This window comes from Lynx rufus, unplaced genomic scaffold, assembly GCF_022079265.1.
Source record: "Lynx rufus isolate CCGP_SWC_20201006 ecotype Redwood Valley unplaced genomic scaffold, mLynRuf1.p SCAF_9, whole genome shotgun sequence".
NCBI classification, from domain to species: Eukaryota; Metazoa; Chordata; class Mammalia; order Carnivora; family Felidae; genus Lynx; species Lynx rufus.
Window position 1 is genome coordinate 73,629,245 of NW_025814897.1, and position 15,456 is coordinate 73,644,700.

Below are 15,456 nucleotides of genomic sequence, written 5' to 3' on the forward strand. Positions count from 1 at the left end.
CATGATCTCACCGCTCGTGAGTTCAAGCCCTGTGTCGGGCTCTGTGTTGACAGCTCAGAGCCTGGATCCTGCTTCGGATTCTGTGTCTCCTCCTCTCTGCCCCTTCCCTGATTGTGTGCTCTCTCTCTCTTTCTCAAAAATAGACATTAAAAAAAAAAAGATCATGAATAAGCTAGTACTTTGTAAAGTGCTATGTTGGATGGTAACAAAGACTATGAACCTTTACATTTTGAAGTGTGTTTATTGGAGAGCTTTTACGTGTGTTGGGAACAGGGGGAGCGCATAAAGCCGGATCAGAGACCTGGTTCCTTCTTCTGACTCCCTACCCAAATGGCCTTCCTCTTTCCTTCTGTTTACCTGACTCACTCTTCCAGAAAGCTCTCCCTGATTATTCTAGCCCTCATAGTTGTCTCCCTGGACAAGCCTCCTCCTACACTGTGCTGCACAGTTTGGCTTTCAACTGGGCCGTGGCTCTTGAGTGTGGGTGAGCTCTATCTGCTAGTCAGATTCTAAATCTTTGAGGCCAAGGCCTGGCCCTCAGTATCAACTAAGGCACCTCACACAGAACTTGGCATGAAATAGGGCAGGCACAGCTCATTAGTTTATCTCATGTTTGATTGCTAGTGACTACTCGGAGTGGGGTGGTGGCAAGGATTCTGAGGCCAGGTTAAGTTTCTGTGGGAAACTTATCTAGTTAATGTGGGGTTTCACAGAACTGCATTCATTGATGATACTGAATTTTCTATTACCCCTGCTGTGATCAATTAGCAATGTCTGCTCGGAACACGGGATTGGAAGTGACAGCATACTTTCCATGTATCTGCCGTTATTGTAGTGGGGCTAAGTGTAGATAGGTTAAGGCTGTCCTACAGGGAGGCAGCCTGTAATTACTACTTGTCTTCCCTCATGGCTACTGCAGAGTTCCATGTGAAGTCCACAGTGGGTCATTTGCACTACCCTTGCCTCAGTTTCCCCATCAATGATTAAGTAATATCTCTGGCAGGAGAGGCTTACTCCTGGAAAGGGAGCTTGTTGGGTGGTGTTGTGTGGGTTTGTGTACAGGCGGTGAGCCAGGGAGGCAGCCAGAGACAAGGGAGATACCAGCTAATGCACTCACCAAGAAGACAACGTTGGTGTGCTGGTACAGGGCTCGGGCCACACTGATTCGCTGGCGTTGACCACCAGATAGGTTGATGCCCTGTGACCAAAGGAGAGGAAACATTATGCTCTCATAGCCCTTCAGGAAAGACCGTCCTGGCCCTTACTTGCCTGTGAGCTCTTTGGGATAGCGGCCTGGCTCTACCCGTCGCTTTGTCCCTCCTCACCTTGAAGAGAGGAGGAACTTATACATATTTACTGAATTCATTCAGAGGTGGGGAGCATGATCCCCATGACACTGAAGATTCATCAAGTAGGTGTTAGACACCATCTGACCAGTGACAACCAAGACAGAAGAAGTAGGGATTTCAATCATACATGAGGAGGGCTATCATGGGAGAATCCTATTTGTCTAAGCTTATGGAGGAGGGGTCCCATCTGGACAGTGTACATGAAGGATATAACCCTAGGCCTAGCACAGTGTCATGTGGGCCCTGAGTATAGACGTGGGGCATGAATAAATCTCCAGCCTAGGGAGGCACTAAGTGGCAAAGCTGTCAAGGACAACCAGCAGCCCAAGGTTCAAGATCATTTTGTCCCCACTGCAGGCAGGTTTTCCACCTTTACCCTCTTATTTTCCAGTCACCTCCTCTCCCTGAGAATGAGCTCAGAGCATGCTGGTGGTGACAGGTGGGGATCAGGGAAGCTTGAGGGCCCCAGCCTTGGAAAAACCCCCATAGAGGCTGCTACTAACCCGTTCCCCAATCTGAGTCTGGTCTCCATGGGGCAGGATGTCGATGTCCGGCTGCAGGGAGCAGGCTTCGATGACCATTTTGTACCTGGAGTGGTTGGGGGTGGGGACGGACACAGCTGATCGGCCTGGCCAGAGCTGGGCCTGAGCACTGACAGAGAATCATTAGCTTCCGGGCAGCTGTGCTCAGGGTGAGCATTGGCTTTAATGGCCTTCTGCCTGGGTGCAAGCAAACACCATGTGAGCTTGAAAAGAGCTGAGGGCAGCACCTCACAGAGTCTTGGGGCCAGTTAAATATTTGAAGGATGAAATTGGATAGTAGTAAATATGCCACGTAAATGACAAGAGGGGGCCCATGGCCCTTGTGCAGTGGGAGAAGCTCCAGCCAGAGCCCACACTTGGGGCACTGCCAGGAAAAATCACTGCTGGTTGGTTTAGGCAGTAATGATGATGGCTGATCAAATATTTGCCCAGCCTGCTCCTCTCATACTTCCCTGGTCAGCTCTTAGCTGGTGCCAGCCAGGGTGCATGGAGGCATCAGAGTGTCTTGGTGACATGTAATTGGGTGTCAGGCAACCTTGGATTTGAGACCCATTTCTGTCACTTCTTCGTTGGGTGGCCTCGGGCAGGTTACCTAACCTTTCTGAGCCTTGGGGGCGATAATGATAGTAGCTGCCTACTGGGGTTGTTATGAGCATTAGGGGAAATCAAGCATATAAAGAGCGTGACGCTGCACCTCGCACCTAAGAGCTCAATAGATGGTAGCAATTATTATTATCATTGGAGGGAAAATAATACATCAGTTGCACAGCGAGGGTAGGGAATAAAGGAAAGCTGGGTCAGTCTTGCCATTAGCCTCAAGAGAAGGCCATCGGGGCTTCCACACAACATCCCTCCCCCCGCACGCTCCCCTCCCGCCTTGCCTTCATACATACAGGAGTTGGATTGCCCTGATGCCCAGGCACATCTGGATCATTTCCAGATGGGCCATATGGAACAGGCTGGGATTCAGATAAGCGTCTTGGAGAGCAGGATGGCTGGTTGTGGGTGATCGATAGAGGGGCAGGGCAGCTGGCTAGGGCTTGGGCACTGGGGAGGGCTGGCTAATGCTGCCCTTGACCAATTTCTCCCCGCCCCCTCAGCCCACCTCCCACCAAGAGGCTTCTACCGTTGTTTGTTGAAGGGACTCTCAAAGGTGATATTCTCCTCCACAGTGGCATTTAGCAGCCATGGTTTCTGAGAAGCATACGCCACGGGGCCTCTCTTCCTGGAACAAAGCAGGCAGGAGTAGGGGAGGCATTCTTGGGGGCTCATTCTCAGAGGCAGTTGTCAAGCAGATGGTATAGACTGGGGAGGGGCACTTGGCAGAAGCCAGCTTTGTGTGGCCCCTGGTGGCCTCTCTTTCCCCAGGGCCAGAGGCAGGCTTGGGTGCCTGGGTCGTAGCAGACCGGGGCGGGGGTGGGGGGGGCGGTGGGGTGGGGACAGGACCTCAACCCTGCTCTGCCCTGCATACAGCCTGTCCCACCCCTGCAGTCTATTCTTCCTGAGTCTCTACCCAGAGCTAGGAGGAGCCTGAAGTGTGACCAAACCAAGTAAACACTTGACCCCTAATTTCCTTCTTCCCCGAGTGGCCCTCAAATCACTTGATTTTGATGTTAGCAGATAACTCTCCAAGTGGAACTTTTTAAAAAAGCAGAACCAAGGAAACCACATGTAGTGTGATACAGGTTTTGAAGACCAAAAAAAAAAAAAAAAAAAAGGGGGGGTATGACCACCAGATAAAAGTGATCTGGTGTGAAGGGAGCCGCTTGATGCACAGAAGCAGCAGTGGCTCCTGAAGCATCTGATGGAGCACAGAGCCCTCCTGGGCCTCTTCCCTACAGCGGAGCTGGGATGTGTGGGGCTGCCCTCAAGAGTTCTGTGGCTCCCTTGGGCCTGAGAGCCCCTCTGAGGAAGTCTGCCCACGGGGCAGGTGCTCCAGGTCACAGTACCTCACATCCGAATCGGCCACCGTCTCCCGCTCTGGGCTGCAGCAGGGAAGAAAAGACACAGTTTCAGGGCTCACGTGTGTGGACCAACTTCTTCACAGACCTTTGAACTCCCTCAAACCCGGCATGAGTGTGCCTGTTTGCCCCTGTGACCAGGGGTGCAGCCACATGCTGCACGGAGGGGTGTAGAGTGGGGAGCGGCCATCCTGGGGGAGCCTCCTCTGCCCAACACTGTGTAGCGTCCCCAGTGTGTGTGGGGGGGTGTGCAGAGGGCCCCAGGCCCCAGTTGAGAGGGAGAATGAGGGAAAGGCAGCATTGGTGTAATCTTGTGTGTTGGGGGGAATTCTGTGTCAGAGGACTATGAAAGCCAACATGTGGCTCCTCCAGACCCAGCCTCTGCATCGGGGCTCAAATGCACAGACTCGGGTCTCAGGCAGACATGGCTGCAAAAACAGCCGAGGCCGGGAGGGCTGTCTGGCAGGAGCCAGGCCAGGCCCACAGCTTGTGCGTGGGAACCTAAGGCCCATGGAACTCTCGGGGTGGCAGCCAGAGGGCCGAGAAGGGCTCCAGGCATGAATTGAAGCCTCATGTGGCCCTGTCAGAAGACAAGAGTGGAATCTGGGGTATCTGCTGGGAGAGATGTGTCAGCTGCAGTGACCGCATGCCCTGGATGGCCGGGAACAGCTCTAGTGTCAGCTATTCTGTACCGCTGTTCTCATCCAGACGGTCATACTTGTCACATACCATGAGCTCTGCCTTTTGGCTCAAGAACCATGGTTACTATGGCGAGAGAGGCTGGGCCTGTCATCACACCCCGGCACTTAGGGACAAGGTGGGAGAAAGGGCAAAGAAAACACGGGGAAGTGAAACATTCTGGTATTAGAGGGAAGGCCAGTAATTATGAAACTACTTAGGGGTATTTACAAAGTTGAGTCACCCTTCCCAGCCCTGACTTCATACCACCTCCAGTGTGTTTTGAATGTTCTTGGGAGATGTGAGGTTCGGGAAGGTTTTCAGTGTCTCAGAGCCTCATTAATCTAGTTCACTTGGATTTTTTAGACTGAACACTGAACATAAAGCAATAAGGCCAAATTTCCTGTCTGGCCTGGGGAAGATCTACCTCCTCTCTTACAGCCCTGTTGCTCAACTTTTTTTTCAGGATCATCGCCTAGGGACTTTTTATACACATCCCCCCCTCTCCCAATTGTCCTTTCCTTAGTGTATTTCTTTTCCAATTCAGTGGTTTCTAGTATACTCACAAGGTTGTACAGCCATCACCACTAATTCCACAACATTTTTATCACCCCCCCCAAATAAATCCTGTACCATTAGCAGTTACTCCCTTTCTTCTTTCCCACCAACCCGTGGCAAGCAGTAAACTACTTTTTGACTATGCACCATGATTAATTGATTGATTGATTGATTGATTGATTTAAAGTAGGCTCCATGCCCAGTGTGGGGCTGGAACTCACAACCTTGAAATCAAGACTTGTGCACTCCACTGACTGAGCGCTGAGCCAGCCAGGTGCCCCACCCACCATGAAGTTTTTAAACCACAGATATATTGTATATCTGTTTATATATTATAAGGCCCTTTGAAGAGCCACAGACTGGAACATCTAAGTTTTTTTCTTCTCTAAGAACCAGATTTTGCCGTCTTTGAGAAAGCATGCCTTGTTATAAGGCTCTGTGCCAATGAAATCATGTAGGCTGCACACCCTGCCGTCCACACTCAGTATCCCAACCCCACAAGCCCTTCCAGCCCCCCAGCCCCTTCCCTTCGTTGGGACCCACTTCCAACCCAGTTCCAAGGCTATACCTGGGGTCCTCTCCCGTCTCATCAGGAAGGCTGCTGGGGTACAAATGGGAAAAATCAACACCAGTTACTTCTTACTCCATTGCCTTTCTCTCCATCACAAAGGTCTTTGGAGAGAGAGATCCTCACAATCCCCACCCCTCCCATCCCTCCCACCCCTCCCCAGTGTCCCCAAGTGGCTTCCTTAGGGACACAAACCTCTCTTCTCAATCACTGCCCCTCCCACAGCACCTAGATGAGCACCTCCAAATAGCAAGAGCTAAATCTGTGCCCCTGACTCAGAGTAGCGGTGAGGCTGGCTGGGTGTCACGATGGTTTAACACGGGGGAAAACTAAAGCTCAGGGAGGGAAAGTGACTTTGCCAAGGTCAGAATCATTTTATAAACTGTAGATTGGGACCCAATCATTGGGTCTAAAGTAAGTGAACTGTGACCGCACTTAAAAAAAAAAAGTGTGCCCAGCATGTGGTTAACATGTGTATTTTCTTGGGATTTTTTCCCCCCTTATCTATCAATGCATGAATGTAGTGGACTGTGATGTAGAGTGGATTATAGTAAAAAAAATTATGAAAAGCACTGAGTGAGGCGACCTGAATTTTGTGGCCAACTTTGCCAGCACTCTGTTCTGTTCCAGACTACCACTCAACCTTCCACAAGTAGCCCTCTGCCAATAAAGTGTGTGCTTCTGACATGCACATTTGGGGAAAAATAATCCACTCTGTTTTCGTACAGATCTGACGTTAGGCATACTAAAACCAGCTAACATTTGTTGAACTTTCATAAGCACTGTGATAAGTATCATAATAGTATCATCTTTCTTAAAGCTTAAAATAATCATACGAAAGAGGTTTATTTTGACTGTCTCCACTTTACAAAGAAAGTGAGGGTCAGAAAGGCTAAGTAACTTGCCCAAAGCCACACAGCCAGCAAATAGCAGAGAAAATAGATTTATCTGACTCTAAAGCTTTATGCTCTTAATGACCACGTTACACGACTCCACTGTGATTTGTCAGGAATACCTGGATGGAAAAAAACAGAGGCAGCAAGGAACCTGATGAATTCCTTTCTGTCCCTTGCTGAGGAGCAGAACTGAGAGGAGATCCTGATGGATACGTGGTTACAGGTCCCCTCAGATTCTGTTCTCTGATCTTTGTGGTCTCATTTCGTTCTCTCAACCCAACCTAACCTTGGGTTTCCCAACCATCAGATTGCTGGACTTTCTGGACAGCTGGTAACATGAGACAGATAAAAAAACCAAAGCTTACAAATGCCAACTCTGCGGCCGAGGCCCAGATAAGCTTATCTCTGGAGTCTTCCTGCCTTGATTGCTTCCAGAGTTGCAAAGACTGTTATTTATCTGGAAGAAAGTGCATCTGTGGCCTCCCTGTGGACCCCAGTGCCCGGTCCTAACTCATTTTGTATCATTGTCTGGGTTGCTCAATTAGCCCTCATAATGGACTACCTTACTCTCTAATCAGCTCCTGTGTAAGTCTTTTATCCCCAGTGGGATTTTAAGGCAGGAAGAGCATCTTTTCCAACCCCTACATTGCTTAGCACATGACAGACCTGTAATAAAGGGAGGCTGTTAACTGACATCTTAATCATTTGGGAAGAAGGGAGGGAGGGAGACTAGCACTCAGTGGGGCTGTCCTCATGCCAGGCAGTGTGAAGTTGTTTGTATTTGCCATGTCATCCGCAGGACAATACTTTAAAGAGGTGTTACTGTCCCCTTTTTACAGATGGGAAAACTGAGCCTCAGAGTTTGCATAATGCGCCCAATGTTACAGTTAGGAAGGGAGAAAGCTGGGGTGTGGATCCAGGTTCATCTCTAACTTTTTACAGTGTAGCCCCAGCCTCCCTAGAGCGAACCTCCCCAAGGCTTTGTGTGTAGATGTTTCCATCTGAAAAGTACAAAATGGTACATGTGGCGTGCACTTTCTCCATTGATTACTGGGGTTTTAAATGTGTGGGGGTGATTCCATCCCTCCTCTGCCTGTACCTTTGAAACCAGGCACTGAGCTGAAAGGACAATTCTCCCCAGTTCTCCAACCCCACGTCCTTCCCTCCAACCAGCTAGATGCTGGGCAGGTGTGTGCACACCAAGCTGAAATCAAGGCACAGAGCCCGCCCTCATAGGGCTCATATTCTGGTAGAGGGAATCAGACAGGTACAGAAGTCAGAAAGTCACGAGGGCCAGAAAAAGAAGTAGGAGCAAGAAAGTATTATATAAATTTTGGGGAAAAGGACCCACAAACACATATGCAAATGCTTAGAAAGAAGATTGGAAACTTCTAGGTAATGGGATATTAGGTGGTTTTTGCCTTCTTTATACTTGTGTATCTTTTCTAATTTATGGACAATCTTCTGGAATTGGAGAACAAGGTAAATTTTAAATATAGTTTGGAGGAGAAGAAATGTGAGAAAGTGAGGAAAGGCTCCAAGAAGTCAGAGGTGAGCAGAACTCTCAAGGGTGGGGGAGGGGATGACAGCGTGCAGACAGAAGGAGGGAATTCTAGGTGGGAGGAAGAGGCACGAACTGCGGGCAGGCAGTGCAGAGAACTGGAAAAAAAAATATGGGCTCCAAAGTTCATATCTGAGGAGCCTCTCTACTCACTGGTTGTGAAATCTTCTGCAAGTCCCTTTCCTTAGGGGAGCCTCTGTTTCCTTGTGTATAAAATTGGGGTCATGGCACAAACCCCAGTGACACTGGGAGAACATATTATAAAAACAGCTCATAGCCGGTTGGAGGGAAGGACGTGGGGTTGGAGACCTGGAGGGATCACCCTTGGTCCCAGAGATGCACACAGAGGAGAAATTGAACAGCTCACCACTCATTTAAGACACCAGCAACCAATAAAAAGGGAAGAGGTGGGAAGGGGTTGGAAGAGGAAATTAGAATTTTGGGCCCCCATGGTCCCTTCATCTTGCCCCTGACAGGCCTGTAGCTATCTTGAAACATTACCTTTTACCACAGAGCCCTTTCCAATTAATGTCATTGGGTCCTAATGCCGAGTCTCTGAGAGAGGAAAGGGTTTTTCTCATTGTCCGGATGAGGAAACTAAAACTCAGAGAGGTAAAATAACCTGCCCAAGGCCACACAGCAAGTGAGTGGCAGACTCAGGACTACAAAAAAGACCAAGTCTGGCTCATCACCTCCATGCAGGGCCCCTTGTCTTGCCTGCTTACCATACTGCCACACCTGCCTCCTCCAGGAAACCTGGGGTTACCTGAGCACCTTACCCCTATTCCCCAAAGGCTTCAAGATCTACGTGGGCAGATTGGACCACAGGGTAGTCATGAAAGGAGACTGTTTCTCATCTCCTGGGGGAATCAAGGGTCTCAGGAAGCAGCCTTCATACCAACCACCACAAGGCGACAGCATTCTGAGGCTGGCCCAGGGCAAGCAAGGCCCAGGCCTCCTGAGTGGGCACAAACAGAAATAATAAATGGTTCAAGCGGAAGCTTCAGCAGGTGGTGAGAGCAGAGGCAACAGGGAGCTCCAGGGAGGCTGATTTGTAGTTGCTCATCAGGAAGTGGAACCCTCTTCCCTACTCTGGGGCCCTGCTTCTTGCTGGCTCCCTGGGGACATTTAAAATCATTCTACTGTGGTCATTAATGGCCCTATTCCTTATTTCTAGGGAAAGAATTTCACTTGAGTGTATCTACTAATATTAGCTTTTCATAATAATGTTTTCTTCTTAGATATTAAGGAGAGAGTTTGCAAATTCCCAGGTTGATAGTGCATTGAAGCAGAGAGCCAGGCACTGGCGGGTGACTGTTACTAAAGTGGATGTTTGGGAACCACGTGGTTCTCCCTGAGACCAGGGGCTGGGGGTTGATGTGCCAGATATGCCCAGGGCTGCTGCAGTAAATCTCCAGCCCAGAATGCAGGACCTCACCCGATGGACCCGGTACGCCCACACCAGGGCTCTGTCTGCATGCCTCTGTCCACCTGGCACTGGTGAGCTCCCCGGGGGTAGGTCTTCTCCTTTGTAACTTGCACAGAGAAGTTCACAAAAGGCACATGCTTTGCTGGGCACTTGGAGTACAACACGGAATTCTTCAGTCCTGTCCTCAAGGAGCTCAGTGTCATGGGAGAGACAGGCACACCAGCAGGTAATCATAATGCATTGTGAGACATGCGCTAACAGGATTCCTACTTCCCTTTTTTGCTGTTGTTTTTGTTTTCAAATTTTTATTAAATTCTAGTTAGTTACCATACAGTGCAATATTGGTTCCAGGAGGAGAATTTAGTGATCCTCACTTACATACAACACCCAGCGATCATCATTAACAAGCACTCCTTAATACCCATCACTCATCTAGCCCATCCCCCACCCACCTCCATCCATCAAGCCTCAGTTTGTTCTCTGTCTCTTATAGTTTGTTTCTCTCTCCCCCTCCCCCCCATATACTCATTTGTTTTGTTTCTTAAATTCCACATCTGAGTGGGGATTCCCATTTTCCAAATGTTGGTGGGGAATTGGGTGGTGGAATTCAGAGTCAGGAGAACAGCCTGGGTCTAGGTATGTGGTAGGAGGGAGATGTAAAGACACATTTATGATGGCAGTCTCTTGGATGTCATAAATTGTTCCAGGTTGTGTGTTCATTTAACAAATGAATGCATTTAGCAAAGGCACTGTGGATACAGAGAGACAAATAAGATATGGTTTCTGTGCCCAAGGAGCTCACTGCCATCTCTCCCGGGCGACAGGCTGGAGTGCAATTCAAGAGCAACAGGGGGATTTAGAACCTGGCATAGAAGTACATTTTCAAACAATAATATTTATAATAATATTTATAGGGCACTTACTACACGCTAGGTTAAGCCTCACATCAACCCCATGGGAATAAGGGAAAACTGGTATAGAAAGGTCATGGAATTTCCCAAAGCACAGAGCCCAGACTTGAACTCATGAAGCCTGCCTCCAGAGCTTTTTGCTTTTATCTGCCTAGCCATATTTCTCATTTGTTCATTGAAAGGACAAATGAATGGCTATAGAAACCAATCTTTCCAGAGCATTCTCCATTCTGCACTTCCTAATCCCCCAGCTCCCTGACTTGTGCCTCCTGAACTCCTTCTGGCTGCCTGGTCACCCGGCCTTGGCCGTGGCATGGAAGAAAACATCAGAGCAGCCTGGCATCGCCCTGGCCTCTGGCTGCAGACAGACAGACTTGTGGGACAGGCTGCCAGGTTAAACGTTATTTTGCTCACTATTTTGCTCTTGGCTCACTTTGCAAGTGCATCACCCCCATGCAGACCTGGGTCTGCCCAGGGTCTGAGGCATGGAGCTCCTTTGTGTAAGAAAAGGGTCCCTCAACACACAGCCCCCACACTTAGCCAACACATTGCCCAGGATAGCTGAGCCGGACAGAACTTGTACATGTCCAGGATTTTGAGAGGCACACGGCAGATGAAGACAACTGAGTCATGTCTGTCCAGACTCCTCCCAACCACTATAATGAGCTCCTAACTGGTCTCCCTTTCTCCAGTACCCCCCCACCCCTTTCTTTTATCACCAGCATAATTCTTCTACAGCCTTCCGGCTATATCTTACTTCCTGGACCTGGTATATAGGGGTGTCTGACCTGAGCCCAGCCCACCTCTTTTGTCTTCTGCCACTGCGCCCCCCCCCCCTCAGTGCTCCAGGTACCAGAACCATGTTCTTTCACATCAGCAAGCCTTTGCTCATGGCGATACCCCTGCCTGGAACACCTTCCTCTCCTACCCCTGCCTTTTCCATCTGATGAAACCACACTCATCCTTCAAGGCTCAAACACCACATCCACATGACCCTTCTCTCCTTGGCCACAGAGGCCCATGTTGTTCCTCTATGCTTGATCATATGGCACTGATCTCCTTCCCCTCCCATAAAAGCAGGGGCCATGTCTTAATCATCTTTGCATTTCTGTCACTGTGCCCAGTGTCTGGCACCCAGCAGATGTTCAGTAAACAGGGGATGAGTGAATACATCAAGGTGGAGAGATTGGAGCCCGAGTTGAGTTGTGAACAAAGACTCACAACTTCCGAGGGTTGGCTGCAGGCTACCGGGATGTGCTTCGCTATGCTTGAGAGGGAAGCCGCACCATGGAGGAGGGCAAAATGGAGGAGTGAGAACCTCTTCATCATCACTCCTACCCCTAGACTTGAACTGAGCGGGAGGTGGCGCCATGAGGACAGAGCTGTGAGCACCTGGGTGGTGGCTCCACTGAGGAGGTAGGTGTCATGGCCGTAGGGACTGCTGGCCTTTGGACTGTCAGGCTGATTATTTCTTCACATGCTCTTGAACCCCTTCTCTCTCAGCACTCAGTGGAAAGCCCATGTGCTTGAGCACCTAGGTGCAAATCCCACTTCTGCCGTTTGAGAGCTGGGTGGCCTTGGGTAAAATTTGCTTCACCTCAATCTCCTTATCTGTTAAGTGGGGTGAATGATGCCTACCTCACAGAGCTTGGTGAAGACTGACTGAGACAATGAAGTAAATAAAGTGCCTTGCACAGTGCCTGGCACATAAGAGCTGCTTAATGTTAGCTGTTCTAGAAAGGCCCCTTGTATCCCTTGGGCTGGGGCAGAGGTTTCCAAACACAGAGGTGGCAGCAGTCAGACCCTGAGGGTTGGCCAAACTTGGAGAAGAGGTGGGGGCCAAGGCAGGGCAGGGCTGCACCTCTGCCAAGTGTGCCTAGAGCTTCTGCAGAGGACAGACAGGTGTTGATGCTGGTGTGGGGACACCTGAGCATGGGGGCTGGGGGAAGAGATAAAGAAAGTGGAGCAACGGGACCAGACCCAGTGGGGGATTGACTCATGCTGAGTGGGACACAGACCCAGGAAACCAGGGCAACCCCAATGTCTGGGTTCTGTAATCCCATCTTCCCTTCACAAAGACACACTGCCAGCCAATAAGCAAGGGCTCCTCCCTTCAGAGCCCTAAGGGCCAATTGATACAAGAGGCTGACAAAGTGACCTCAAACCCCAATGCCTGGCCTTGCCAGTCAGGCTGTGTTGAGAACTCCCCCAATAAGATAGGGAATGGAGGCAGACACCCCTCTGCCCCAAACACACCACAATCCCTGGTGGAATTAAGATTCCAGAGACAGAGGTCACAGGAACAAATCCCAAAGGGTTTGTCTACCAGTCTATGGCATCACTGAGGAGGGAAACTTGCCATCGGATGCACCAGTCAGGGACATTGCGGAAAATGTCCTGCAAATGGAGGTGCACACAGGTATTCAGACACTGGGCCCAAGGTCTTTCTGCACTCAGGCTTATGAAAAACCTGGCCTCTTGAATGCCACTTCCTCCTAGAAATGGCTGTGGGGAAAGCCTGTCCTCTGCTGAATCAGCTGCAAACTTTATCCCTGAATGTGCTCTACAAACCTCTCAGGCCCCCCTTGCCCTCAGCTACTGGGGGACGGGGGGGGCAATGGGGGAGAGCTCCAAGCCAGGCCCCGCCCAGGTTTCTATATACCTTTCCCACCCTCTTCATTTCTCAGCTCTTCCTTTCTTCCTTTTTAAAAAGCTTCTATTTTCTATGTATCTTTTATCAACTAGTTTCAAGTGCTTTTTGGAAGTAGGTGGCTATAAATAATCGATCCATGGTTGACTCAGCCTGGGGTTCTGGCTCTTTAATTAAGATAGTGATCTTTGTCCAGAAACCCACGTTTGTCTGGGTTATCTCTGGCTCCTCAAAACACCCACTGAATGGTCTATGTCGGCTTTGCTGATGACCAGGCCGGAAACCAATGTTTGTGTTCCAGTTCCCCACACAGGGACGCAGTGCAGGTGAGTGAGCATGGGATTTAGAGTCAAGCAGAATTGAGTTAGAGTTCCAGCTCAGCCGATGATTAGCTGAGTGAATTAGGGCAAATAGTTGAACCCTCATCTATAAAACAAGGACTGTTCATAGTCCTTACCTTGCTGGTTGTCATAAGGACTAAATGAAATAATGAGTGCAGAGGACTTAGCAAAGTACTCAGCACATAGTAAGGGTTGAATAAGTACTACAGATGTTGACAAGAATAACAATTAACAGCATTCATTGAGTACTCACTGAACACACAGCAAGTGCTCAATATGGGCATGACACATCCTTAACTGAGAAGGATGGCTGAAAGAAAGGCTGCCCGCCTGCCCACTGTTAGCTCTCCCCACTAGCTGAGCCCTGAGGGTGCATTTAGTACCTGTTCCAGAAGACGGCCCCTGAAATCTTCTGCATCTCTCCTAGGGTGGCTAGGAGGAGTGAGGACTTGCCACAGCCCACCTGCCCCACGATCATGGTCAGCTGGCCTGCAGGGAGGGCGGGGGGCAAATGGGACTAGGGCACCAGGGAGTCTGAATGACTATCACCCAGAAAGACAGACAGATACATGCAACCCTGGGACCCCCATTTGCTTTCCTCCTACCTAGAATCTCTCTTTGAGCCTTCCCTTCTGGAACTCTAGATCCTTCTTCTCACTCCCCAGTGTGGGCCTAACTCTTCATGGTCCCAACAAAGGCCACTTTGGGTCCCATCTCCATCCCACCTCCATGCTCTGCTCATGCTGCTGTCTTTGCCAGAATACCCACCCTGCCTCATGGCCTGAGGGACCCCGCTCATTCTCAGGAGCCCCACCTCTTTCATGGCACATTCCCTGGCTACTGGGGACTGCTTTTCTTTCTGTGAAGCACCCATATGTCTGCAGCAGGTGGCTGGACATCAAGGTCCTGCTGTCTTGTCCTGTCCTTGCTGCTGACTCCCACCAGCATGCCATGGGTAGCCCACCCCTCTCTAGTGTTCATACCCCAAAGTACCCACCAAGAGTGAGCATTGAGCTGGTGCTGAATACATGCAGATTTTTCTTTTTCTCTCTCTGTCATTCAGTGGGACATGTGGAGGGGGCACTTCAGCTATGACTCTTGAGGGGCACTCCCAGACCATGCTAGAGACATGAGCCAGGCCGTACCTCGTGGGATGCGGATGGTGATGTTGGACAGTGTGGGGATTCCATCAGGAGTCCATGTGAAGAAGCCTCCAATGATCTTTATTGGTGGTAGCCCACAGCCCGGAAAAGAATAGAAAGGCAGCTGGGTTCTCAGTGTGAATGGTCTCTTGCCTCCCCTCCCGCCCTGAAAGCTAGAAACCCTGATTTCAGTCCCTGGATCACTTCTAGGGCAGGGGAGTGGGAGAATGGCCTTCTCCTGCTGACCCCTGCCTGAATCACCCTCTCTGAGATGACAGTCACAGGGTCCCACATTCAATGGAGAAGGAGAACTTGTCCCTGGTTTTGGGACTGCTATGGACCCTCCAGGCAGGCAGGGTGACCTCCAGAGCAGAGGACTCAGCATATAGGTCTCTGATGCTAAGCTCCCTCCTGGAGATGGTGCTGGGGGGCCAGACGTGGGGGTGCAGGTTCTAGGACTCACCTGGACGCAGTAGTTGTCAGCATCCCCATCTGCACTCGGAACCAGCCTCTGCAGTGGGGCCGTGAAGCCCCGACAGTCCTCCCGGGCTGGATGCTTGCGGTTCACAACCTTAAGGGGCTGGGAATGGTCAGGGGGAGGTGAGGGCCCACAGGGCTGGAAGCTGTGCAGGGAAGGGAGTCCCCCCTCCTATGACGAGAAGCTGAGGCAGGACACAGCAGGGCACAGGCTATAGGCACTAGAGAAAAACACTGGTGGCAAGGGGAAGCCGGGCACTCACCACTGCCTGGTACTTGTTGGTTTGGCCCTGGGGCGCAGGCTCCCTGGGAGCACACTGCTCCTCGCGGATCTCTGCACTGGACAGGAACTCGCTCAGCTTTTGCACGCTGCAAAGGAAGCATAGAGACACC

General features: G+C 50.3%; 1 protein-coding gene across 5 annotated transcripts in view; it reads right to left on the reverse strand.

Annotated features, from left to right (window-relative positions):
• ABCC8 (ATP binding cassette subfamily C member 8) overlaps nucleotides 1-15,456 on the reverse strand; it is a 77,748-nt gene that overhangs the window by 18,357 nt on the left and 43,935 nt on the right. For 2 of the 5 annotated variants that reach the window (XM_047071321.1, XM_047071319.1), the window contains exons 13-21: nucleotides 15,327-15,432; nucleotides 15,050-15,166; nucleotides 14,590-14,665; nucleotides 13,828-13,933; nucleotides 5,657-5,686; nucleotides 3,841-3,876; nucleotides 3,018-3,116; nucleotides 1,853-1,937; nucleotides 1,118-1,198 (exon numbers count right to left, since the gene is read on the reverse strand). In XM_047071321.1, coding sequence (XP_046927277.1) covers nucleotides 1,118-1,198; nucleotides 1,853-1,937; nucleotides 3,018-3,116; nucleotides 3,841-3,876; nucleotides 5,657-5,686; nucleotides 13,828-13,933; nucleotides 14,590-14,665; nucleotides 15,050-15,166; nucleotides 15,327-15,432 — 736 coding nt within the window. Of the gene's footprint in view, nucleotides 1-1,117; nucleotides 1,199-1,852; nucleotides 1,938-3,017; nucleotides 3,117-3,840; nucleotides 3,877-5,656; nucleotides 5,690-13,827; nucleotides 13,934-14,589; nucleotides 14,666-15,049; nucleotides 15,236-15,326; nucleotides 15,433-15,456 lie in introns of all 5 variants that reach the window. The other 3 variants (XM_047071320.1, XM_047071318.1, XM_047071317.1) reach the window with 2 other exon arrangements.